Source organism: Lissotriton helveticus, chromosome 5_1 (assembly GCF_964261635.1).
Source record: "Lissotriton helveticus chromosome 5_1, aLisHel1.1, whole genome shotgun sequence".
Lineage (NCBI taxonomy): Eukaryota > Metazoa > Chordata > Amphibia > Caudata > Salamandridae > Lissotriton > Lissotriton helveticus.
The window spans coordinates 1955193554-1955219105 of record NC_136065.1 but is presented as its reverse complement, the minus strand read 5'-3'; the positions used below and the strand labels follow the sequence as shown (position 1 = coordinate 1955219105).

The 25552-nt window shown below is 46.7% G+C and overlaps 1 protein-coding gene across 1 annotated transcript in view; it reads left to right on the top strand.

Annotated features, from left to right (window-relative positions):
* Positions 1-25552, top strand: part of PCGF2 (polycomb group ring finger 2) — a 231056-nt gene that overhangs the window by 150755 nt on the left and 54749 nt on the right. Inside the window, exons 2-6 of the mRNA XM_078645618.1 lie at positions 11945-12078; positions 13076-13172; positions 22649-22704; positions 24689-24739; positions 24962-25070. Coding sequence (XP_078501744.1) covers positions 11967-12078; positions 13076-13172; positions 22649-22704; positions 24689-24739; positions 24962-25070 — 425 coding nt within the window. The 5' untranslated portion in view covers positions 11945-11966. The remainder of the gene's footprint in view (positions 1-11944; positions 12079-13075; positions 13173-22648; positions 22705-24688; positions 24740-24961; positions 25071-25552) is intronic.

Sequence of the window (25552 nt, the reverse complement as noted above, 5' to 3'; positions counted from 1 at the left end):
AATTCAGTCCTGAAGGAGGATCTACCTATTGGTCAAATAACCAAGTTTTGAGTTGTTTTCGAAAGGACCACAAGGAGGGACTGTTCTTTATGATTAGCGGCAAGGAGTTCCAGAGCTTGGGTGCTGAAACAAGAAATCTTCTGTCGCCCCATGAGACCAGTTTGGTGCGGGGTACTTCCAACTGGAAGAGATCAGAGGACCGCAGGGACCTAGCGGGCCGGTAGGGGATAAGTTGTTGAGTCAGAAAGGCTGGTCCCTGGTTATGCAGTGCCTTGTAGACAATGCACAGAGCCTTAAACTTAGCTCTGTTCCTAATGGAGAGCCAATGCAACTCTCTGATGGTGCTCGAGACTGATTGGAATTTGGGGATGTTACCCAACAGTCGGGCAGCAGCATTTTGAATAGTCTGCAGCTTGTTGAGTACTCTCTCTTGGGCATTCAGGAATAGCGCATTACAGTAGTCCAAGGTGGATAAGACCAAGGACGTGATCAAAGTTTTGCCAGCTGAGGTAGGGAGAAAAGGGAGGATTTTTTTGATAATTCGCAGTTTATAAAATGCGGAGGAGGCGATCTGATTTGCATGGGGGAGAAAAGTAAGCCTGTCATCAACCATGACGCCCAGGTTTCTCACCTTGCTGACTGGGGTGGGCGGTGAACCCATGGACTGTGGCCACCAGCGGGAGGACCAATCTGGGGATAAGTGTCCAAAGATGACCACCTCGGACTTATCCGAATTCAATTTGAGGCAGTTGGCGGCCATCCAACTTCCTATAGCCTGCATGCCCAGATTGAAGTTATCAGCCACTTTTTGCCCATCATTTCTGATGGCCAAGACCAACTGGGTATCGTCAGCATAGGAAGTAAGGCTCATCCCATGAGCTCTGATGGTATTGGCAAGGTCCGACACGTATATATTGAAAAGTGTCGGACTCAGGGATGAGCCTTGGGGTACACCGCATGGCAGGGACAGGGTGGTAGACCGAAAAGGCCCTATGGTGACCACCTGAGTCCTTCCGGCAAGGAAGGATGCCAGGAGGGTCTTGGCCTTATGCTTAATCCCCAGATCTTCGACACGGTCGATCAAGATAGCATGATCGACCGTGTCGAATGCTGCTGAAAGATCCAACAATATCAAGACCGCAGTGCCACCCGCATCACGAATAATTCGGATATCCTCTGTGGCCTTGATCAGGGCCGTCTCCGTCCCGTGATGTTGGCGAAAACCAAACTGAGAATCATCCAATAAATGATGGAGTTCTATGAAGGCTGACAGTTGGGCGTTTAAGGCTTTTTCGACAACTTTGGCCAAGATGGGCAAAATGGCAATCGGTCGATAGTTCTTAAGCTCATTCCTGTCTAAGTTTTTTTTTTTTAGCAGTGGCTTAAGTAATGTCTTTTTTAGATCAGCGGGGTAGATTCCTGTAGTAATCAGAGTATTACATATATTAGTAATGGCTGGGAGCAAAACTTCCAGAATTGGTAGCAATACTTTAAACGGGCATGGATCAAGGGCAGAGCCTGATTTAATAGGTGACAAAAAGTCTCTGACCTGAGTAATAGAGACCTCCTCAAACTGAGATAGAGAAGGACTGGTTGTAGAGGGACTCGCCTTCTCAGGGATGGTATTTACAGGCGTTTTTGCGGAGCTGGAAAAGACAGCATAGATATCATTAACTTTGTCATAGAAGTAGTTGGCCAAGGCATCACAGAACAGTTGGGAAGGGGGAGGTTGAAGGTTAGGTAAACAACCAGCCAGTTGTTTAGTTGTCTCAAACAAAGCTTTACTTGAGTTTTTAGAAAGTTCAATTTTTTCGGAGAAATACTTCTTCTTGGCGTCTAGGATCATATTTTTGTATATGATAACCGAGTGCTTATAAATTATTTTGGCTTCTTCGGAATAGTGCCTGCGCCAATTCCTCTCATTCTTCCGACACAATTGCTTCTGTGTTCTTAATGTATCCGAGAACCAAGGAGCCGATGGTGTTGATCTGTTTCGAGAGCTTTGTTTTGACTCGACCAAGCGAGTGGCAGCAGATGCAACCCATTCATTATATTGAATAATGGCGAGTTTAGGGTCATGTGACAAAGTCGGGCTAGTTTTAATCAGAGCTGATTGTAAGCTATAGCTGTCAATATTTTTCCAATCTAAGAAGGTCTGACGGTTAGTATCCTTCCCCATAGCTACTCCTGCGGTGTGACCGGTTAAAATGGCCGTTATAACAAAGTGGTCAGACCATATAATGGGAAAAATTGCAGAAACCTGGAGGTTGTTTAGATTGGAAAAGATGCCATCCAGGATATGACCTCCTTCATGAGTAGGGGCGTTCACTAATTGGGAGAGGCCAAATGTGGTTAGGCATGCCTGGAGGGTGACTGTGTCACTGTCTTCAATTTTATCAAAGTGAAAATTGAAGTCACCTAGTATGGTAAATGAACCGTCCAAAGCAGATACTTCAAGAATGTGACTGATGTCAGAAATGAATGCCGACCTTTGTCCTGGAGGACGGTAAAGAAGGATACCTTTAAAATTTATAGATGGAGTAAGTTTGATAGAGAATTGAAGAGCCTCGCATGACGTAAGCGGTATCTCGTCAATTCTGACCACAAATGTATCCCGTACAATTATGGCTATACCTCCCCCTCTCTTACGTTGCCTATCCAATCTATGGATTGAGAACCCCTGGGGAACAGCAATAACCAAGTCCGGTTCAGAAGCATTATCCAACCAGGTCTCAGTTAAAAACAAAATGTCTAATTGTTTTTCTTCCATGAGCTCAGCTATCTCATGTCGATGTTTACCCAGTGACCGGACATTAATGAGGGCCATGAGATAATTACAAGGAGTCTTATTGGGTTTCTGGTACGGGCGGGTGTAATAGGTTGCTATTAAAGCATCACAGTTTAAGCATTGATAAGCATTTTCTACCAATGAGTGCGGGTCAAATGTGGAACATAGGGGATGTTTTAACGGTCGGTAGTTCCTAAGTTGGCTGGAGGTATATGTCCTCAAAAGTGGTAATGGAAAAGGGCCAGGGGGTATGGCCCTGGGCCCGGATCCGGCGCGGACGGGCGCAGACGGGCTTGCCTTAGGCGCGCCCGCTGCGCCCGCCCGCTGCGCGGACGGGATGACCCCTGACCTAAATACATTCCAATAGGTGGGAGGAGGGTGGGAGGGGCTGCGATCTCCAACGCGAGCCTTCCCCGGCCCAAGATGGCGGCTCCAGTTACTGGGGGATGTGACCAGCGCCTAGCAACAGCGGCGCTGCGTCACCCACGAAGAGTGTCCTAGCGATGTAAATCTCGCTAAGGTAGGGGCTATAATTAAAAACGCCACCTGTTAAAATATATACAGTTGTTAAAAATTATTTTCAATCAATAACCCCACCGCTTCAAATCAGCGCTGGCGAGTCACAATAGAGCGCAAGTGAGCGCAAGGTACCCCCGGCTTTCCGCCTCAAGGGTGAGTTTAGCAAATGTCCACACAGCTATTAGAGCGCCCTTAAGTACCTGGGAGGGCGGGAGGGGCTGCGATCTCCAACGCGAGCCTTCCCCGGCCCAAGATGGCGGCTCCAGTTACTGGGGGATGTGACCAGCGCCTAGCAACAGTGGCGCTGCGTCACCCACGAAGAGTGTCCTAGCGATGTAAATCTCGCTAAGGTAGGGGCTATAATTAAAAACGCCACCTGTTAAAATATATACAGTTGTTAAAAATTATTTTCAATCAATAACCCCACCGCTTCAAATCAGCGCTGGCGAGTCACAATAGAGCGCAAGTGAGCGCAAGGTACCCCCGGCTTTCCGCCTCAAGGGTGAGTTTAGCAAAAAAAATGCACCAGAAGTGGGTCACAAGACCCACCGGCAGGCTCCTGGGGGGACATGCATGGGTATCGCTGGGTGCCCCCATGTGCATTCCTCTAATCCTTCTGCGCTCTGAACACGGCATAGCAAGTAAACATATCATTTTTCGATCGCTTCCACTTCTTTTCCAGCATACCAGAACGCCCTTATTTATAGAATGAAGATTCACCACCGTGGGCGCTCGCGTGGTGCTATTCCCGGATAAAGGAAGTTCATTGTTACCCGAGAAACGGGTGCTGGTTTTGTCAACCTTGGAAGGATGAAAGACTAAGTGGGTCCAATAAGATTGCGAACTTGTGAAGTACACATCCCCAAGACACTAGACTTGGCCCCCACTGCTGCTTCTTGAGATGGCTGCATCAGCATAGGTCTTCTCCCGTGCTTATGCATTGGTCAACCTGGGCTATTTTAATGTCAAAGCCAGAATGTGTGCTGGATTCAGATGCTTTCGGCTGTGCAGCCCTCTTCTATACCACCATGGCACCGAAGTGCCACTCTGTCAAAACTGAACATTTCATGTCCTCCACAAACAACCTAAAACAAGGACCCAAAATAATGGTTAATGTATGCTCACGACTGTAATTTGATTCTAACCCTCAAGTGATTTTTTTTTTAAGTAACAGGAGCTCCATCTAAGCTAAGTGTGCAAACCAGCACTTGTTGTGTTGCATCAGTCCTACTTCGAAATATCCTCCAGTGTGATGCTACAATAGCCGCCACTGTTATAATATAAACAAGAGGGATGTGATCTCAGGCCTGACATACACTTTTATGAAAAAAAAGTGTATCAGCAATGGATTTCTTCTCCATGAAGATCGCAGAAGGATTTCTATGCAATCGGAGGACCTGCTGGGATAAAGAAACTAAAGTACCACACACAAAAAGGGGGGTGGGGAACAACAGATAAAGTGATACGAAGACAGGACTAAAAAGTCTAAATCAATTGAAAAAACTGCCCTCACTCACACACAATGTGTGTGACATGCTTCATCATCGGGTCTGCTTACAATACGCCCCCGCGTAGCCACGCAGGGGGCAAAGCATAAGAAGGGGGAAACAAAAAACAATGAACACACACTACTCAAAAATAACAGGTACAAACAACATATAAGTGACACACAGTGATCACATAAATAGGTGTTGTCCGTCCGGACTGGGTCAGTGGTAGACTAAACGTGCAGAATGAAAAGTGCCCGTTAAAACTGGCTCATGGGTACCCAACAGTGCTTTATTCCAGGGTCCCAAGGTCAGGATTAAAAATGGGGTGAAGGATGTATATGTGTTTAGGCAGAAAGTCAAGGTCCACAAACACTACTACTTATACTGCAATGGTCAACATGTTTCGACCGTAACTCCGTGCCCTCGATTAAATGGGTCACACCGGTCTTCGTCAGGACAGTCTGACTGTCCCAGTCCTTGTATGCCTCTTACCTCAATGCAGTGATGGGTAGGGGAAACCACGTGGAGGGTACTTCCACAACCGTGGAATGTTATTACGAGTCTATGTATTATTAAGGCTCGAAATGGCGTCAGCGGGTGAAGCTCCAAAGAACACAACTGTTCCGTCTGATCACTCCAGCACAAGTCGTGCCCGCCGTACAAAAACGCCGCGAAGATCAAGAAACTAAAAGCAGAAACATCTGGAGCCTCAAAAGAGATGACTCAACACTGATATAGAGGAATACAATCGCTTAAAAAAAATGAGCTGGCTCCTTTGACAAAGTAGTCAATTGCTTGTCCAATCTTCAAGAAAAAATTAAGCAAGGCCTTTTTGGATCAATTGCTGGCAACAAAACTGAGATGACTACCACAGTGTCAGACATTACAAAGGATTTACTATCCATTGAAGACCACGTAAGAACAAATGAAGAAGCTATCACCATTTTGAATACAGTGTTGTATGAAACTGAATCCAGTGGGGAAATCCTGTCGGAATAATTGAAGGAATTGTGAGATTAGTGGGAAGACCTGGAGGACAGATGATACCGATATATCATAAAGATTAAGAATGTGGCGGGAAAAGCTGAATGAGAAAATATAAATGACTTTTACAGAGCCCCGATCCAACATGTGCTGAATGAAAAAAGAGGACTTTGAAGTAAAAGTTGTATAAACACAGAGAACCGAACCCCGGTTTCTGTCACGGTGTGTTCATCCGAGAAACATTTTTGTAAAAATACCCTAGGCATCTACAAAGAAATAATCCTGAAAGGCAAACCAAAAGTGGGGTCTTTAAAGAGAGTACCATTCAACTATATCATTATTTGTCCCATATTACACCAGATGAGAAAAGAACCGTTCAGGAAGTCACAATGGAATTAAAAAAGAGACACATTTTAATATAGGTGGGCCTTTCACTAAGCATTAATGTTTTACAATGACTCCGAAAATCATGCAGTCAAAAGCTCAGAGGAAAGTAATAAGATTCTTCGCATGGCATTTTGCGCAATGTGGAAGCCTCTGATTTATCACTTACCTGTCTTATCCAAGAACTCAGAGCTTTGACAAAATATTAGGTCCTTTAATACTTAGTAGAAATGGCAGCACTATGGGGCCTATACACAAAGGTAATGAAGCACATCTGTGAATATATATTTATAAACCTGTATTTTTAATACTGAACCTAGTTGTAACTCTATAACTTTTTGCTCTTCTCCATTTCTGAGTATAGGTGTTGATTTACACGCATTTCCACTCCCTCAATTCATGGGATAGCGCCACCTACAATGGGATTTACAAGTGTAAAGTTACTATTAATAACTTTGCAGACATGGGTTGAGACCCACCACCACCACTGTGGCAGAGATATCCCTATAGGAAAGTGTAAGGCAAATGATTAAAGTTTATAATTCTTTCAAAATATTTTAATGTAAAATATAAATGTAAATTAAATTGAAATATCTTTAACCTATAATGAATAAAATATAATGTCGCAGCACATTCTCGTCAAATTAAATGTGTATTAAGAAATATATTGTAAACATATTAAAGTAATTTATAATTAATTTTAAAAAATCCCTCTCCATTACATTTTTTACATGTAATTTGTTTAATTAAAATATTTTTATTTTTAATATGTTTAGTTTAATATTTCTAATTACGTTTATCATTAACTTTAAAAATAATATTATTTAATAATTATATATATTTTAACATTATAATCTACTTTTTTTATACTGAAAATAATTTTAACGTTAGTTCCTATAGGGTGTTATTTTATGTATCTGCCTCTGTTGTTTAATATGCGAGTGTGTGGCAAAACCTGTACGTGACCATGTATGGTGCTTGGCTTACTCCAAGGCAGGGCACGCGTACATTTACACCTGTTTTGAACCTTTAGGATTGTAGTAACTTTAGAAATGTAGTTGGTGAATAGCAATGGTCTTCCTCTTTTGTGGATGTTAGCACTAGCATGTCCGTCACTAAACCCCTCCCATTTAGTAGTAAATGTTCCCCATTTAACAGCCACTCCTACTTGTCCCTTCCACATTTACTACTGAAACGTTTACCTACCTGTGCAGATATCTCGCTCACCGTTGAACAGTTCTCCTCACAAATAAGTTAGAGGCAGAGGAGTGTAAGTAGTAATATTGTAGAACTACTTTTTTTCGCGAAGTTTTATATAGGCCAAACTTGACCCGAAATCAGGTATCCGAGCGCGTTACATGAGCACCAATTGCGTTACATGAGGACACATTCATTTTTGATAGGCAAGAGACTCTAACCTGGTTACCAAGATTTGAAGTCCATCCCCCTAACCGTTAGGCTACATGCTCTCCCCGTGACAGTAAACAATTGATCTAAGGGACAGACTATGACAAACAGTAGGGACCTATCTTCATGTTTACTTTGTCAATATGGAGGTGCAACCTCTGGGCTCTGTAAAGGTCCTCAATATAGGGATATCCGTGCATGGTGCAGTTCACAAAAGAGGTGCAGGGTGTGAACCCTTGATGCTGGACTAGTGGGATAGCAGTGCAAGCCATACTATAGTGCATAATGGAGGGGCAATGTGGAAAGACTGTGGACGTCTCAACAGCGGAATAGTGCTGCATGGTACAGGTCACTGTAGAGGTGCATTCTGAGAACTTTGTGTATGTCAGTAAAGTGCTATCAGTGCCTGGTACTAACAGAGGCACATTGTGAGAGCTATGTGTATGTCAGTAAAGTGCTAGCAGTGCCTGGCACTAATAGCGGTGCATTCTGAGAGCTTTGTGTATGTCAGTAAAGTGCTAGCAGTGCCTGGCTCTAATAGCGGTGCATTGTGAGAGCTTTGTGTATGTCAGTAAAGTGCTATCAGTGCCTGGTACTAACAGCGGCACATTGTGGGAGCCATCTGAATATTTACATTCAACCATTTCAGTGCATGAAGCAAATCAAACCAGAGGGGTATTGTGCAGATGTCTTGGTACTGGGCTTGCAGTGCGGACTTTGAGAGCTGGTGGATGTTCCATTACTTGAAGAAAAGTGAGGGCTGAGTAGGGAAGGTTTAGCAGTAACTAACAGGTCATGGGGGAGATATATTTTCCTCTCAGTTAGGAAGCCTTTGTGTAGGAGTGCGACTGTCTCAGTACTGGGGGTCAGTGAAAGGATCTGGGCTGTATAGAGGCACACTATGCCAGCCATGTGGATAGCTCAGCATAAAACAGCAGTTCTTGACCCAGAATGAATGAACTATGATATCCCCACAGTCTGTGGTGTCACTACTTCAGGCGTCAGTGTACTTTAAACCCAGAGGCGGCGCCTCCGCTATGGCGGAGGAGCGTTGGCCCATCTGCCATCAGCCAAAAAATGAAAAAGAAAACGATAATAAACCCTTGTTTATTATTGTTTTCTTTTTGTTCTTGCAGCCAAGGCTTGGGGGCGGGGCCAGGGGGATGACAGGCTGGTGGAGGAGTGGTTGCACTGCTATTCAGTGTGCATGACTGTATGGCCGTCCATCTCAGGACGGCCAAACCATCATGCGCACTGAAGTTCTCCAACCTGAGTTGCGTTGTCGGGTTGGAGATACCAGACACAGGCCATCAGTCTAACTGGGAGCATAAATCATCAACGCCCAGGCCAATCCTGATGCTTCTTTCAGCAGAATTAAATCAGGGTCAGGATTGGATGCCGTTGACTCTGGGAGCCTGTGCCTGCAGTGTAGAAGAGTGCGATAAGTATTTGTTGTTGTTGTATGTTATTGTATGTTATTATTTGTGTCTTCATCCATCGGTCCCCCGCTTACTCCCCCCTCCCCCACCCACCACTCAACTGACACACCGGCCGCTACTACTTACACCTACATAGTAATGGTATCAGTCAGCAGTTCTGGGATCAAGACACAACTGGCAAATCCATGCAGATGAAGTGTGACGTGTGCAGCCCCTGCTGTTCAGGTATTGAGATTAATGCATATCCACCAATAACCCTTTAATCAGGCCTGCTGGAGGCCATACTCCTCCAGTACAGAAACCTTCACTTTTCGGGATGAGAAAGGGTCTGCTGGAGAGACCTGAAACCAGGAGGGCTATTTCAAGGCAAAAGTTGGGGAATATGAAGATAAAACTGCAGCTGGCTATCCACCTTATTTCTCTCCTCCCCCCTTCGGGTCCTTGCCTGTCTATCTTTATATGTACTACAGGGAAGGGAGCTGTCTCCGCTTGCTCAGGACACATGATTTCTTCTGCTTAAAGAATCGCAGACATCCACCTAGAATCTCCTTATCCAAGAACTGGTGCAGTCTTCTCCTTTATCTCCCTGAGCTCGGACATCATCCACTTTTTCACATCTCTTGTGAACCCTTCTCTATCGTTCTTCTCACGTACCTGCTCCGCTCATGTCACTTTATCACCCTTTTACCCTCCTATTCCAACATACACCCCTCTGTCCTTTGTATCTCGCCCCATCTCTCCCCATCCTCGGACTACCGTATTTGTCTCGTTTTCCTCCAGGTCACCTCTTGAAAACGTATTCACCGTCATCCTCCTCGCACCACCCTCTCTAAAAACTTAGTCTATCACAACTTCCATTCACAAAACATCTGTTTTCACCTTCTTTTTAAACTCTTCACTTTAACACTCCCTGCCCTGCAACCTTATCTTACCTACCACTTCTCCATACCATAATCTCAGACCCTTCTCCCTTCATTCCCCACTCCTGCTGTCACACCCTGCCCTCCTCTGGACTCCTAATATTCTTTTAAACCTGCATTGATGATTTCCGGGCTTTCAATATGTTAATTTCATGAATATTTGGTTCAGAAAAAGAATAATGCTAAAATTTGTAGGGTCATTTCACGATGAAATAATTATTTAGTTTCCGGTGTTTTGAAAAGTGTTACTTCAGAAGCTGTTTTTTATTTATTTATTTACAGCCTTATTCATCAACGGGCCGTTTTGCGAGCCCCTAATAGCGATTCATAGCGAATCGCTATTAAGGACTCGCTAAACGGTATTCATGTAGGAATTGCTAAATAAATAGCGATTCCTACACATTCCTTATTTGCGAGTAGCAAATTGCTAATCGCAAATAAGGAATAACTCCCCATTCATTCCTATGGGCCAAAAGGCCCATAGGAATGAATGGGGAGTATTCCTTATTTGCGATTAGCAATTAGCTAATCGCAAATAAGATAGCGATTTAAAGGGTGCCAGGGGTGTCCAAAGGATACCCTGTAGCACCCCTTAAATGCAAATTGAAACAGGTGATGCGCACACACATGTCCAAAGGACATGTGTGTGTGCAACATGCAACTTAGAAAAATGCTTTTAAAAGCATTTTTCTAAGTTTTTGCTATTTACCGAGAGGTCTGACCTCTCGGTAAATAGCGGCCCAAAATTGCATTTTCGCAATTTTAAAATGCTTCATGAATTGCATTTAAGGAATCTCAAATAGAGATTCCTTAAATTCAATTCTTCGCAAATGTGCGAATTCTTAAATAGCGAATTTGGGATGATGAACCCCAAATGCAAAAATTGCACTCGCAAAAGGCAAGATTCTGAGAATCTTGCCCTTTGCGAGTGCAATTTAGCTTGATGAATCAGGCGGTTAGTGTTTTATAGAGCGCGAACGTGACCCGTTAGGGTTTCAGCGCGCTTCACAGAGATATAGAGATTTCAGAAGAATAGGAGCAAGCAATCATATCTAACACTTGAGTGAAACATTACATTCAAAAGTAGGAAAAGAGCAAATGTGCATACAGTAAACTCTGCCCCTGAGGGTTACACCGAATACAATTTTGCAATCGACTAAACACCATAAACGATACCATATTTTACAGTTACCTTGGGCATCCGCCTAGGAAGTTCTGTGGTCAGGCTCTCTGGAACAGGGCGTTCAGATCCCAATGAGTTTCATTTCAGAAGTCTTCTGGGGCTATCGGGTCAACCCATCAGGACAACTGAAGAAGCCACAGTACCTTGTAAGAAACTATACTGAAGTTAACTAGGGTGACCATTTCCCTCTAGGGCTTGGGCTTTCATGTGCTAAACTAATGCATTCTGGGTGTTTTAGTCCTTTCAATTCCTTTGCACTAATTAGACTGACACAAGCCGAAGTCAAAGATTTGTAGGTTAAAGGTCCAGGACTGGAGATATTGTACATAATGACCTGGAGGGGGTGGCCCCCTACTCCAACCTCCTTGAAAACATTTGAAGGAGTGCATAGGCACTGCATGCACCTTGGTGCTGCACCTGGTCCAATGGTTGAGCGACCCCTGTGAGGTGCTACTGCGGGTTACGGGGGTTGAGATCTGGTAGGCATGAGGGAATGGGGGTTGAAGAGCAGAAGCTGAAGGGGCTGTGAGATGATTTGGATCTAGAGGTGAGATAGCACAGGTGGATTCAACATCTGGAGATGGCGCGGTACTGGTGTGGGCCATCTTCAGACAGGAAGCTGTCGTGAGATCTGGAAGTTAGTTTACCTGGTGGACGGAGGGTAAATACAGAAGTGACCAGGTGATGGTCTCTGGTGGGCACCACAGGCAGAATCTCCCATACAATGCCTTGTGGGTGGCAATATGGAGGGTCCCAGACTTCCTGTCTGTCCAGGTATACACTCTAATGATGTGCAGTGAATCTTTCAGCTGTCTGTTCTTCCTTTACAGATCTCTGCAGCGGCAGCTCACCATGTACCGGTCGACGAGGATCAAAATCACCGCTCTCAACCCCCACCTGATGTGCGCCCTTTGCGGGGGCTACTTCATCGACGCGGCCACCATTGTGGAATGTTTGCACTCATGTAGGTGTTCATCTCTGTTACATGGCAGTGTGCGCATGTGCAGGCCATGCCTTGTGAGCGTGGAGGGAGCTAGGGCCAATCATGGACTCCAAGCTCATGCTGGTGCATTCTGGGACAGCGGAGTCTTAAATATCATACCCTGGGTCTGCATGCAAACATGTTTGGTGTGACAGGTTCCATCTATTACTCCTCCTACCTCTTCATTGAGCTATTCCTAACAAGGACCTATTTATTCCTGACGTGCACTGTCGCCAAAGCCGTCCTAGCTCTAGGCACCAACTGCACGCTGCCCCTGACTGCGCACTAACCCTGGCGCGAACGACAGGCTAACCCTTGCCCAAAAGGCCTGCTAATATTTACCCCATTGCTTACTCTTGAGCAAACCGCATACCCTTACTTTGGGGGGGGGGGCCTTGATTACTCTCTTTTGCTCTCTGGTGCCTCGAAATGCCTGTCTCCCTGCGGGGAGGTAGGGGCAGGTGTAGGAGAGATATTCCTGGTTTGTGGAGAGCCTTTGCCAAAGGATCCCTACTTGCTAAGCCTGAGGCAGGCCCACCTTACTGCTTGTGTTCGACACCATGCTGCAATGATCTGCTTGCACTCTGTTGCAGGTTGCATCTGTGCACCTATAAATCAAGCCCACTGCACTGTCCACAGTGTGCAATAACCCAGTGGCTGGATTGGGGACACGTCTGCTGCAAGAAACTAGTTAGGATGGATGTTAGGTAGTTAGTTAGGAACTAGACTGGATGGATGGATAGACTTCTAGAAAGGTGGCTTGAAGAGAAATGGAGACTGATTGCGGAATGGATAGGCAGTTGAGTTAAGATTGGACAGGTAGGTATCAGAGAGCTGATGGCTGGATGACATGGCAGGGGATGGACCAGGGGTGGTATTAATGTACAGGTGAAGAGGGGAGAGAGATGTCTGGGTGGTGGAGAGAAGGATGCAGTAATGGTGTTCTGTGGCTTATGCACATCTCTGCTTTCTCTTGCAGTCTGTAAAACCTGCATCCTTCACTACCTAGAGGCCAACAAGTACTGCCCAATGTGTGACTCCCAGGTGCACAAGACCCGGCCTCTCCTCAGCATCAGGTGAGTCGATGGTCGCCACACGCACAACTGTCATTCGTTTCATTGGCACTGCTGCAGGGACAGGGGAGGGGAGAGGGTGTACTGCTGGGTCAATCTGGGGGTCGAGGGGTTAGTGGTCCATAGGTAAACTAGCCAACAATGTACTGGGGCGAATGCTCAGCTGACCAGTTGCATTAAAGACCCCAAGGCTGATGCTCCCCTAATTACAGGCCTGCTTCACTGCATGTCCTTTCCAAACTTACCTTCTTGCCATGCTAAGGGAAGGGCTGCTTTCATAGCACGAATACATATATCCCTTGTGTCTTACAACAAAGTTGTGCATGCCAACTTCTGTGCTGCACGCCTCTCTTCCACAGTCATCCATGTAAACGAGTGTCTGGCACCTGTGGGCAGATAATAATGTATGATATTTGAAACCGGGCTGCCTGCCTACATTACATGCCAAAATAACCCCCAAACCTGCTCACATGAGGTGCAATGACGGTACTGCTTGGTGAAGCCTTGACCCCCTGCTTGGTGAAGCCTTGACCCCCGGGCCAAGGTCAGCACTCCCCTCCGCAGCCTCGTCTGTTCTCATCGCTTCTGTGGGTCTCCTGACCTCGGGTTCGAGACCGCAGCCCGCGCGGCGGTAACTGCTCCTGCCTCTCTGTTATTGGTTTTGTTTTAGTGTATTGCACCCCTGTGCGCCCCTTTTTCATTGTGTACCCCGCTAAATGTATTATTTCTGCCTCTGTACCCACGTTTTTTCTTTCCCACTTGCACCCCGTTTCTCAGCCAGGCTCCTTTAGTTTTCCTGCCGCTGCTGCCCACGTGGCCCTGCCCACTGATCCAGGCCGCTCCTGCCCCCTCACTGCTCCCGCCCCCCTCCCCTTCTTATGGCGACCGCTGTGCGGTCGCGCAGCGGGCGTGCGGGAGGCACGCCAGTGGCAAGCCCGTCTGCGCCCGTCCGAGCCTGGACCGCGCCCAGCGCCAGGATCCTGTGCCCGCCACGACGCCAGACTCCGATACGACGCCAACACCCTCCACGCTCTCAACACCGGCCGAGACCACCACTGCTTCCAGGCCACCCCAAAACGCACCCACGGACCCTTCTCCTGTCACATCTGCAACGTCACCTGCGACAGAACCACCAAACCTCCAAAGACCGGACCCAACCACCTTTGCTGCATTATCCTCAACACCCGCTCCGCACGCAAACATGACGTCGAGCTCTGGGACCTGCTCGACACCTTCGCCCCAGACGTTGCATTCCTGACCGAGACCTGGTTGAACGACTCCTCGGCACCCGACATCGCCTTAGCCATCCCAGACTGCTACAAAATAACCTCCATAGACCGCGCCAACGGAATCTGAGGAGGCCTAGCCATCGCTCACAAGTCCACCCTCCAGGTCTACACCCACGCAGACGACACCCTCAACTCCACCGAACAACTGCACTTCCGGATCCACACTGACCCCAACACCACCCTCAGAGGAACACTTGTCTACAGACCTCCCGGTCCCCGGACTCTATTCAGCGACTCCATCGCCGACCTCGCCAGCACCCACGCACTCGCCTCCACAGATTACATCCTCCTCGGGGACCTGAACTTCCACCTCGAGAACAACAACGACGCAAACTCCGCCACCCTGATCGACAACCTTGCCAACCTCGGCCTCCGCCAACTTGTCACAAACCCTTCCACACCGCGGGCCACACGCTTAACCCAGTCTTCTCCATAAGCACCCATGTCGCCTTCAACCACACCACCGAACTCCACTGGACCGACCACCGCTGCATCCACTTCACCTTCAAGAAACCTACCACGCACCACCGCACCAATCAGCTGCCCCACCGCTGCTAGAGCAAAGTCACCGAAGACCAGCTGACCTCCACCCTCGCCCAGAACCCACCCACCGACACAGACGCTGCCGCCTGTAACTTCAAACAGTGGATCGACAACTGCGCCAACACGCTCGCCCCGCTCAAGAAACCCTCCAACAACCACTCCAGCAAGAAAGCAGCCTGGTTCACCGAAGAGCTCCAGACCTCCAAACGTACATGCCGGAAACTGGAGAAGAAATGGCTCCACGACCGCACTCAGGACAGCCACGCAGCCCACAAGGACGCCACCCACAGACATCACCAACTCATCAGAACAGCCAAGAGATCATCCTTCAAAGCCCGCCTAGACAACAACGCACACGACAGCAAAGAGCTCTTCAGCATAATGAAGGAACTCTCCAACCCCAGCGCCAACACTAATGATATCCCGCCCTGTGCGACTCACTGGCCACCTTCTTCCATTGCAAGATTGCTGACATCCACGACAGCTTCAACACCTCGACCGCCCCAACTACTACAGACCCCACCACGAACGCTACCTGCACCAACCAGATCACCTCCTGGTCCTACGTCAACGACGACGAAACACACAAAATCATGAACTCCATCCACTCAGGATCACCGTCAGACCCATGCCCACACCACGTATTCAACAAAGCACCCCAACTACGGAAGGTCATCAACATCTCCTTCGACACAGCGACTTTCCCAGAAAACTGGAAGCACGCCGAAATTAACGCCCTCCTCAAGAAGCCCAAGGCGGACCCCAAAGACCTCAAGAACTTCCGCCCCATCTCCCTGCTCCCCTTCCCGGCAAATGTCATCGAGAAAATCGCCAACATACAACTGACCTGCCACCTCGAGGACAGCATCATCTTAGACCCATCCCAGGCCGGATTCAGAAGAAACCACAGCACCGAGACAGCCCTTATCGCCGCCACAGACGACATCAGGCGCCAACTAGACAACGGCAAAACTTCAGCCCTCATCCTCCTGACCTGTCAGCCGCCTTCGACACTGTCTGCCACCACACACTAAGAACACGCCTCCAAGAAGCCGGAGTTCAGGAGAAGGCCCTGGATTGGACCACGTCCTTCCTCTTTAGCAGAACCCAGAGAGTCTGCCTCCCACCCTTCCGATCCAAAGCCACATCATCTGCGGCGTACCCCAGGGCTCATCCCTCAGCCCGACCCTGTTCAACATCTACATGTCCCCCCTCTCACAAGTGGCCCGCCGGCACAACCTGAACATCATTTCCTACGCCGATGACACCCAGCTCATCATATCCCTCACAAAGGCCCGCACACCGCCAAAACCAACCTCCACGAGGGCTCTGCATCGCACACAAATCGCTATATGGAAAGGCGCCAAGATATATCAAGACCCGTTTGACTCTATACAAACCGGGTAGATCGTTAAGATCTGCTGAAACAACCCTTCTTACCCAACCACGCTTCAGACTGGCCACAGTGGGTGGCCGCGCCATTTCCAATACCCTCCCAGCAGTCTGGAATAATCTATCGGCGGATTTGCGGAAGGAATCCAATTTGATGTCCTTCCGGAAGAAGTTGAAAACTGTTCTTTTTCAGAAGGCCTGGGTTGGGCTATAACTCCTGGTAGGGCTTTTTAAGAATTTCTGCTGTGCGTACCTGACAAAGCGCTTAGAGACCCCTGGGTTATAACGCGCTATATAAATCGAATAAATAAATAAATAAATAAATGAAGGCTGTTGCTGAGTGGATGAGGAGCAGCCGCCTAAAACTGAACTATGATTCTAGCTCTTACAGGATCTTTAAACACTTCTGGTGCATGTTTAATGACTCCTTTAATCATTTGCAGTATATGAACAGATTTTTGGGAATGTCCAAAAGTGTCTAGTAAAAAATCTTCCTCTGCCTCATCTGAATGCATGGTGACATTGTGATAGATGGCAGCCCTATTAATTAAGTGTTCACAACCAATATTGTCTTATGGAGGAGAAGGTTTAGATGGATATATATGTGGGTCAGGAATATCTGGTACATCCTGTGGGTTTGGATACTCCCAGTCTGGTGAACCTGTTGGGTAGGGAAAAGGGTGATCTGGGTCTCTCCCTCCCCCATGCTATACTCATCATCATCAACATCCTGAGGAGGAGTATGTTGTGGAGAATGAGTAGGAGAATTTTGAGGTGACATGTTTAAAGGAAGAGCAGGAGAAGGAGATACAGGAGAAGAAAGGTGCATAGGAGATGTGGCAGAGTCCTTCTTGACAGGTACTGGAGGTGTAGGAGGTGTAGGTGCTGTATCTGACTTCCTCTTCCTGTGCGGTGTGGTGGAAACATGTCCTGTTTCTGGATCAATGTAGATCCTTTTTTGTAAAGGATCTGGTTGGAAAACCTCCTCTTCTTGAGGCATAGCCTTTGGCACCAATCTTTTTGGTTCCGAACCTGTTTGTTGCTTGTCTTTAGCCTTAGGAGCCGATGTTGAGTCATTTGGCGTAGATTTTGGCACTGAAGGTATTGTCTTTGGAGCTGAAGCCTGTTTCGTGTACTTGGAAGGATCGGAAGCAGGCTTTGTTTGTTTTGGCAGCGAGGGTATCGGCTTCGGAGTGGAAGCTGTTTTCAGGGCATCGGAAACAGGCTTCGTTGTTTTCGGAGCAGCTTTGTCTTTTGGAGTCGGCGATTTTGGAGTGTCTTTTGGAACCGGGACTTCTTTTTTTTCAGTGCCGAGGGAGCAGGTGGTATCGGCACATGCGGTTTGCTTGGTACGGAGCTACCGGAAGGCTTCGTTATTTTCTTCGGAGCCGGGCTCGATGGCGGGGCTTTCGGAGTGTTTTTTTGGTCTCGACTGGGCCCCGCAGGCAGAGTGTTGTCCTTTGCCTTTGATTTTGGTGTTTGGGCTGGGGTAGGGACAGTGGTACTCACGCGTTGACCTGAAGGTATAGAGTCAACGGAGTCATCTGCCTCGGATACAATCTAGAGATCATCGGAATCTTCTTCCGGGACACATGGAGCTTCGTAGAAGATATCCACTGGTTCCGAGGCTGATCTCTGCATGTCGCGTCGACGGGCCCTCGGATCCCGAATGGTCTTCTTCAATTAAAAGGATTCACAGGCTGTGCAGCTGGATTCGTCATGGTCTGGCGATTAGCACAGGTTACAGACCTCATGATGGTCACTGTGTGGAAATCTTGCTCCACAATCGGGGCATCTTTTGAATGGCGTCATTTCCATGAGGTGTAGGACTCACGGCGTGGGTAGGCCGAACGACCCGTGTCGCCGACCGGAATCGAACTGACGAAGTCTAGTCGATGTTTATTGGTATCGAAAGTTGTTTGGTGAAGCTTGAAGAAATTTTTACCCGTCGAAGTACATGAAAAGTAGATTTCGAACTGGAGTGGAAAAGTTTCATCCGAACCCAGTGGCGGAAAAAAACAATCTAAGGATGGAGCCGATGCCCATGCGCACTATCGTCCAAGGGAGGAGTCACCTATCTCGTGACTACAAAGACTTCTTCCAAGACGACAACAACATGCAATCATCCGAGCCCAACACCAGGTGGCGATCTAATGCAAAGTGTAGAATCTGCAGCTCATATGCCTCGAACAAATAGTACCTAGTGCCTAGTAGGCTTTCTGCCCTGCCCAAGTGGGGCAGATCATGGGCTATTGTCTCACCTACCCCTAGGGTAGGCAGAAAGACTTTGGTTCCCATGTATGTGGGGTGATGGAAGGGCCAAGCCAATTGTGGGATGTCCTTACCCCTCTTTTATGTAAAAAGAAAATCTCTATTGCCTAGTGTGCTTCCTGCCCCCCCTCCCATCTGCCTACCAGGGGGGCCGAAGGACTATCCCATTTGTGTTTGGGGGATGGAAGCATTGGCATGCCCATTCTGGACAGCCCCCACCCCTATGTATAAAAAAAACTCTGGCACCTAGTGGGCTTTCTGCCCCTCGGGGGGGGCAGATAAGGGTCTCTTTCCCTCATCTGCTTCCCGGGGGGAGGGTATGTACCAAGGGTTTACCCAAACATAGTCACTGGGACCTGGGTTCAATGAGTACTAAGAGGGAGGGGTCCCAGCTAGAGTGTGACGTGATATGTAAAATTTCAAACAATAAATTACACAAACAATAAATGGGTCCACACTGTTTTAATCACAACGGGACCATGTATACTGAATATATATATACGAACAAATCAATAATACATTTGGTTGTACAGTGCCCCAGGTAGAGTAAGGGTGGGGAAGGGGTAGTGATAGGTGCTCTGGTGAGGATGTGGTGGTAGATAGAGGTACGTGACAATAAAATCATATGTTCATGGATACTGTATTCTCAAATTGTTACAGTATAGTGAACCAATGGTTTGTCAAAGTTAGGTCAGAAAATCATACTCCACAAAGAACAGTGAATGAAACAAATGTTGGAGTGGAGTTGAAGACGCAGTAGGTAGTTGTCGACGTTTCGACCCTCTGATGCAGGGATCAGTTATGCCCTTGCTGTGGGGTCTTCATCAGGACAGAAAGGGGGCCGGACAACCTGGTTCGACATGTAAAATTAGTAATTAAAATCAAAATTCCGGGAGATACCTCAACGTAGTTAAATCAAAACTTGGCACACAGTCAATTAAACAAGTTAGGGTACACTGAGTTATAAATTCTTATTTGTTCGTGCTGAAAGCACAATAACACTTATGGATCTAATAGAGCAGTTCTACTGAATAGGTTCACATATGTCCCATTAATAAACATGCTTGGGGCTTAATTAATAGGGCTACAGAGAGCCCGTCCTTGGGATTGAATCACGGTGGTGGGAACGAAAGAGAAAAGAAAACGGGGGGGAAGAGGTGGATTTAGCATTCCCCTTCACATGACAAATTAAGGTGATTGATTACCGTTAGTTCGTAGTCCGATGGACTCTGTGTGAGGCCACCATCTATTTGAATCCAACCAGGAGGTTCGTGCCTAAAATATGTAAAGACGGAGCCTTGTAATCAAAGAGCGCCGGCTATAAGGATAAATATATATAGTCAGGTAAATTTAAAAAAGGGGAGAATAAACTTACCGCGTGGTAAAATCCGATAATACCACGGGATGCAATTAGCGATGAGTGCGGTACACGATTGTCCCTGAAGGTAAAAGGAGGGAGGGAGGCAGTCAGTCGAAAGTACCTATGCCAATGGGCATATATTTATGGGTTCGTTACAAACGCTTAGAAGTTCTTAAAATATCCGCTTACCCGTTATCAGTAGGAGACGCCCACGGGACCCGCAATAAATAAAGTCAGGACGACCTGAAAAAGCGAATTAAAGAATAGTCATTCAAGGGGACTGGGGGCGACCAGGGTAGGATGCAACGAGTGCGCAAGAGATCAGATCTAGGTGACTTACTGGGAACTGCCGAGTGGATCGGACATAGGACGCCGACGAACCTCGCAATGGCGAGCTGCAGTTCCTGTATAGCTATATCACCATGGAGACCATCCCGCGTGATGCGTGGTCTAACTAGAAACACAGAAGAAAGACTCAAATCGCGAGTGTGACTACATGATATTGTCCATATAATTATACGCGCTATTTTTAGAGACATTCTCATTCTCAATGTTGAGAAGGTAGTTGATTGACTAATTATCTAGTGTGCTTCCTGCCCCCCCTCCCATCTGCCTACCAGGGGGGCCGAAGGACTATCCCATTTGTGTTTGGGGGATGGAAGCATTGGCATGCCCATTCTGGACAGCCCCCACCCCTATGTATTAAAAAAAACTCTGGCACCTAGTGGGCTTTCTGCCCCTCGGGGGGCAGATAAGGGTCTCTTTCCCTCATCTGCTTCCCGGGGGGAGGGGGAGCAGAAAGACTGAGGCACTTTTGTTTGGAGGATGCGGGCATTGGCGAGCCCATTCTGGGCAGCCCGCACTCCTACATATAATAAAAACCAACATAATCCCTGGTGCCTAGTGGACTTTCTGCTCAGATCAGGGACTAGTTCCCCCTTTTCCCTCCCTGTGGCTAATTTGTTTAGGGGTGGGGGCATTGGCATGCCCATTTTGGGCAGCCCCCTCCCATATGTACATAAATTAAATAAATCCCTGGTGCCTAGTGTGCTTTCTGCACCCTCAGAGGCAGATTCGGGGCTATTGCCCCATCTTCCTCCCAGAGGGGGCAGAAAGACTGAAAATTGCCCAAAACTTTGGGTGGAGAAAAGCCTTTGCCCAAGGGGCTGCTCCCCCCTCCCTGGTGTCTAGTAGGTGGATCCCTGCTTGGGGAGCACCCTCCTGTGGCAAACCCCAAGTAGGGATCCACTAGATTCTCCCCATTCTAACAACACCTCTTCCGTCTGCCTACGTGCTCGGGGGCTGAGATCGCCCCACGAGCATGTAGACAGTTAAACAGAAACAAGCCGATCAGCTTATTTCAGTTTTGTTTTCTGTGAAATGATATCACCGCAGAGTGCCCGCTGATCGACATATCACTGAGAAAAAAAAATTCTTTGGAGGCTGGGGAAGCTCTTCCCCCTACCCCCCTCACCCCAGAGTCTAAAAAAACTAATGGAAGTCCCTCTGCTGTTTTACAGCAGATAGATTTACTGCTTGTGTGTACATGACAGAACTATTCTGTCATGCACACCGAAAGAGTTAAGGTAGGCATTACAAAGTGCTAAGTTTTCATTTTTCTTTTCTCAGACATTTAATGTGTACTGCACTGTACAGCACACATACAATGTGTTAAAAGTTTTCAAGTTAGCCTAAGCATAGTATTTTGCACTTGAAAAATACAATTTCAGTGAAAAATCTATACTAGACATCACGCAGCACATCTCTGTACTATGTGTCAAAGGGGCATGTGCTATAGACCGCCTGTTTGTGCAACAGCGCTGCCCGGCTGGCTACTACGGGGGCAGGCGTGCGCACAAATATTAACGTTAGAAAACAGACGTCCTCCGCTCTGGAATTCCTTTCAGGAACTGCATATAGTGCAGGCACCAATCCTGGCGCTGCTCTCATGCTGTGAGAGCAGTGCCCTGATTGGAGAGAGCGGCCTCCCTTGCCGCTCCTGAGGACACTGGAGCCCTACACTTAATCTAACCCAGCTGTCATGAGACAGCTGTGTTAGAGGTTTCAAAGTGTGCATGTGTAGCTGGCTGTCGCAATACGGCCAGCCGAAGGGACATGCGCAGCCCTGATTGGAGAGAGCGGCCTCCCTTGCCGCTCCTGAGGACACTGGAGCCCTACACTTAATCTAACCCAGCTGTCATGAGACAGCTGGGTTAGAGGTTTCAAAGTGTGCATGTGTAGCTGGCTGTCGCAATACGGCCAGCCGAAGGGACATGCGCACTTTGGAAAGGGCACAATCGGCCCACCCTCCTCCCTGCTGCTGAAATTCAACAGCAGCCCCGTCCCTTGCACTCTGTTCCGGATGGAAGGATGAAAAATAAAATGATAATGAATTAACATTTTATTTTTCATCTTTGGGGGTAATTTAAGTCGGGCGACGCTCCAACGAAGAAGCTGTCCCTGGAGACCAGCTGTGCCATTTCTGAGATATGGTTCTGCAATGCTCTCCTCCTTAACTTTGGTTGCTGCACTAAATTGCACTACTTTTTCTGCCTCTGAATTGTGCATGTGTGCAACATACATCCTTTGTGGCCTGTGTGTTATAGTTGTTTCTTTTTTTACAGGTCCGACAAAACCCTACAAGACATTGTCTACAAGCTGGTCCCGGGGCTCTTCAAAGGTACCCTGCTGTATTCTCAATCACCATACTTCTTGATGGGGTCACTGTGTGCCACACAGTAGTTGTGCCTGTAGTCAATAGCTACCAGCTTTTAATATTTCTCAGTTACTTCTACAAGATGTTCAAGGAACTTAAATGTACATAAACAGGACTGACTTGTCCAGTAAAACAAAATACATTTGTTCTTGTAAATCTATAAAGAGTGTGGACATCTGACCTAGGAGTTGGGCGTAGCTTCCTAGTTTTAGTCTGGCATCCACACCACAAATGTAGAGTATAGGGTCTCTTTATGGTCTCTGATATAGATGGTATGAATAAGCATTTGCTAGAATGGCCTTCATGTATCTGCAATTAATACATGGCTCCTAACTAGGATCTTGTACCACCGTCCTTGATAGCCTCATATTCTTTAACTGTGACCCCTCCAGTGGTCTTTAATGGACACCCTTGTTGAGAAGAGACCATTCAATGTACTTCAATTAAATCTTCAGTTGTCTTTGACTGTGATATTCCACCACACACAGACTTTAACTTGGGTATCCCACAACCTATACTCTTTTAACTGGAGTCACTGCCGTCTCTAACCATCCCCTTGGCCTTTAACTAGGGTTATGCTCTCCCCATCAGCTTTTGCCTGCAGCAGGTGTCTCCAGCCAGTCGATGGCGAGCTACCAGTAGCTCCCAAACACATTTGGAGTAGCTTGCAGTCCTGAATTCATTTTTAAATAAGCACAGGGTCACATTTTCCTTCTTAAGTTAAGGCTGTGTTTATTTTACGTTATTATCAGGCTGCAGATAGCAGGGCATGAGCAGTGCTGGGGTCAGGTTTATGACCCAGACTGGGGCTGGGGCATAGAGGTGAATAACTAAATCCCTGCGGTATCTAACTCTTAAATAAAACTCCTTTTCAACTCAATATTGGAGCATGAGAACAAAATGATGTTTCTGAATGCCTTTAAATGGGAGAAAATTAAAATGAAAAGTTACCTGAATGATTAAAATTAACTTTTCATTTTAGTTTTCTCCCATTTCCATTTTTTTTTTTTTTTTTATTGAGATGGATCAGAATAAGGAAAACAAATACATATTACAGATTACATGTATCAGCTGGTAAAAACATATCAAAAATTTAGACATCAGGATTAAAACAAATTCACAGATAAAAGGAATACTTCTTTCACAGCAATATTGCAGGAAGACATTGCCTTACAAAGCATAATAGGTAATATAGGGACGCTTATAATCGATCATCTTATTTTCCTCCAGTTACTTAGTTTTCTCCCATTTCCAAGCGTCTCATTTACAAACAGCAGGCCTCTTGCTCTCAGTGGCCTGTAGACACTGTGCCATATTTATAACTGAAAAATACATTCTTTTTTTAAATGGGAGAAATTTAAAGTGCAGACAACTTTTCAATACTTTGAACATCTGTGCGGAACATTTTTCTGCACTTTAAATTTCTCACATTTAAAAAAAAAAATGTTAAGTTTGTTATACATGTAACAGTTCCACATATGGCAAAGTGTATATCCTGTGCTACAAGTACATATGCCATAGCCTCTGTCACCCATACACATATATCTCATTCATATGCACACATGTTCATACATCCCCAAAGACCACCCTCTAACTGACACTCAAGGAAGCCCTGTCATAGTGCCCAGAGACAAAGTATTTTGCTCGACCCTAGTATCTGGCTCTATGGACATTAGGCTTAAAGTCAATGAAGCTGGGCGTGGGGGCCTCTGGTAACAGTATGTAAGTTGTTTAGCTTTCATTAGCTCATGATGATTTTCACTGATCAGAAGCCGCTCTCACTACAGAAAAGGTTGGAGACCCCTGGTCTGGAGGGCACCACCCAAGGTCTTTGAAAGTCATCCTGTTCCTTTGTCTCTAGTGCACCCCAGCCCGGATAGGAAACCAACACAAACACTCTGGCTCCCTGCACTGCAACTCATGTCATTAATCTCTTGCTTTTTTAAAGATGAGATGAAGAGGAGGCGGGAGTTCTATGCTGCTCGTCCAGTGGCAGATGGTGAGTACATGTTAAATAATGACCCTGGTCTTTTATTTGCCCTTTGACCTGTAATCACAGCATGTAGAAATCCATTTCCCTCCCGCCTTCCATTCCTTCTCTGCATATATCGCTCCTGTCTACTCTTTTTCCTGCCCGTGCCATTCTCCGCTCCCCCCCCCCTCCACCTGTACTCTGTCCCATTCGTGCACAGCATCTCTTTAGCCCTCCGCTTTCTTTCAGCCCCCGGTGGATCCAATGAGGATCGTGGGGAGGTGTCTGAGCAGGAGAAGGTTCACGTCACAGAGGATGAAATCGTCAGTTTATCCATAGAGTTTTACGAAGGGACCAGGTAACCCAATTTTTTGGAAGCCCCTTTGGGGTGTTTGTCCTCAGCAGCACCTGTGGCAAAAGTACATTGGGTTTAGGGGGCACTGTGTAGGAAAAGGAACCCATAGTTTATTTTTTTCTGTATCCTATCATCTAGTGGTTGGGCTTGGGATAGCATCTAGTTTACTGGGGAAAAAACTCTGGACAAAGCCCATAGGTGTGATGAGAGTGACTCACAATGACGTCAAACTCACCATGTCCCAAATTGTAGATACCATTTTCAGGTTTCATCTAGCGGTGCAAATTGTATTTGGCGGTGGGTTTGTTGGCATTTTAATGGATCAATTACATGCTTTTGTGGTTACAGTACCACACTTCACCACATTTCATTTATCAACAGGAGCATTATTACCTTTCAACAACTTGTCCAAAATTCATAAACTTCATTAGACTTCCGGTGTAGAATAGATGTGTCTCTTGAGTTTGTGAGAAATGTTCCAACAA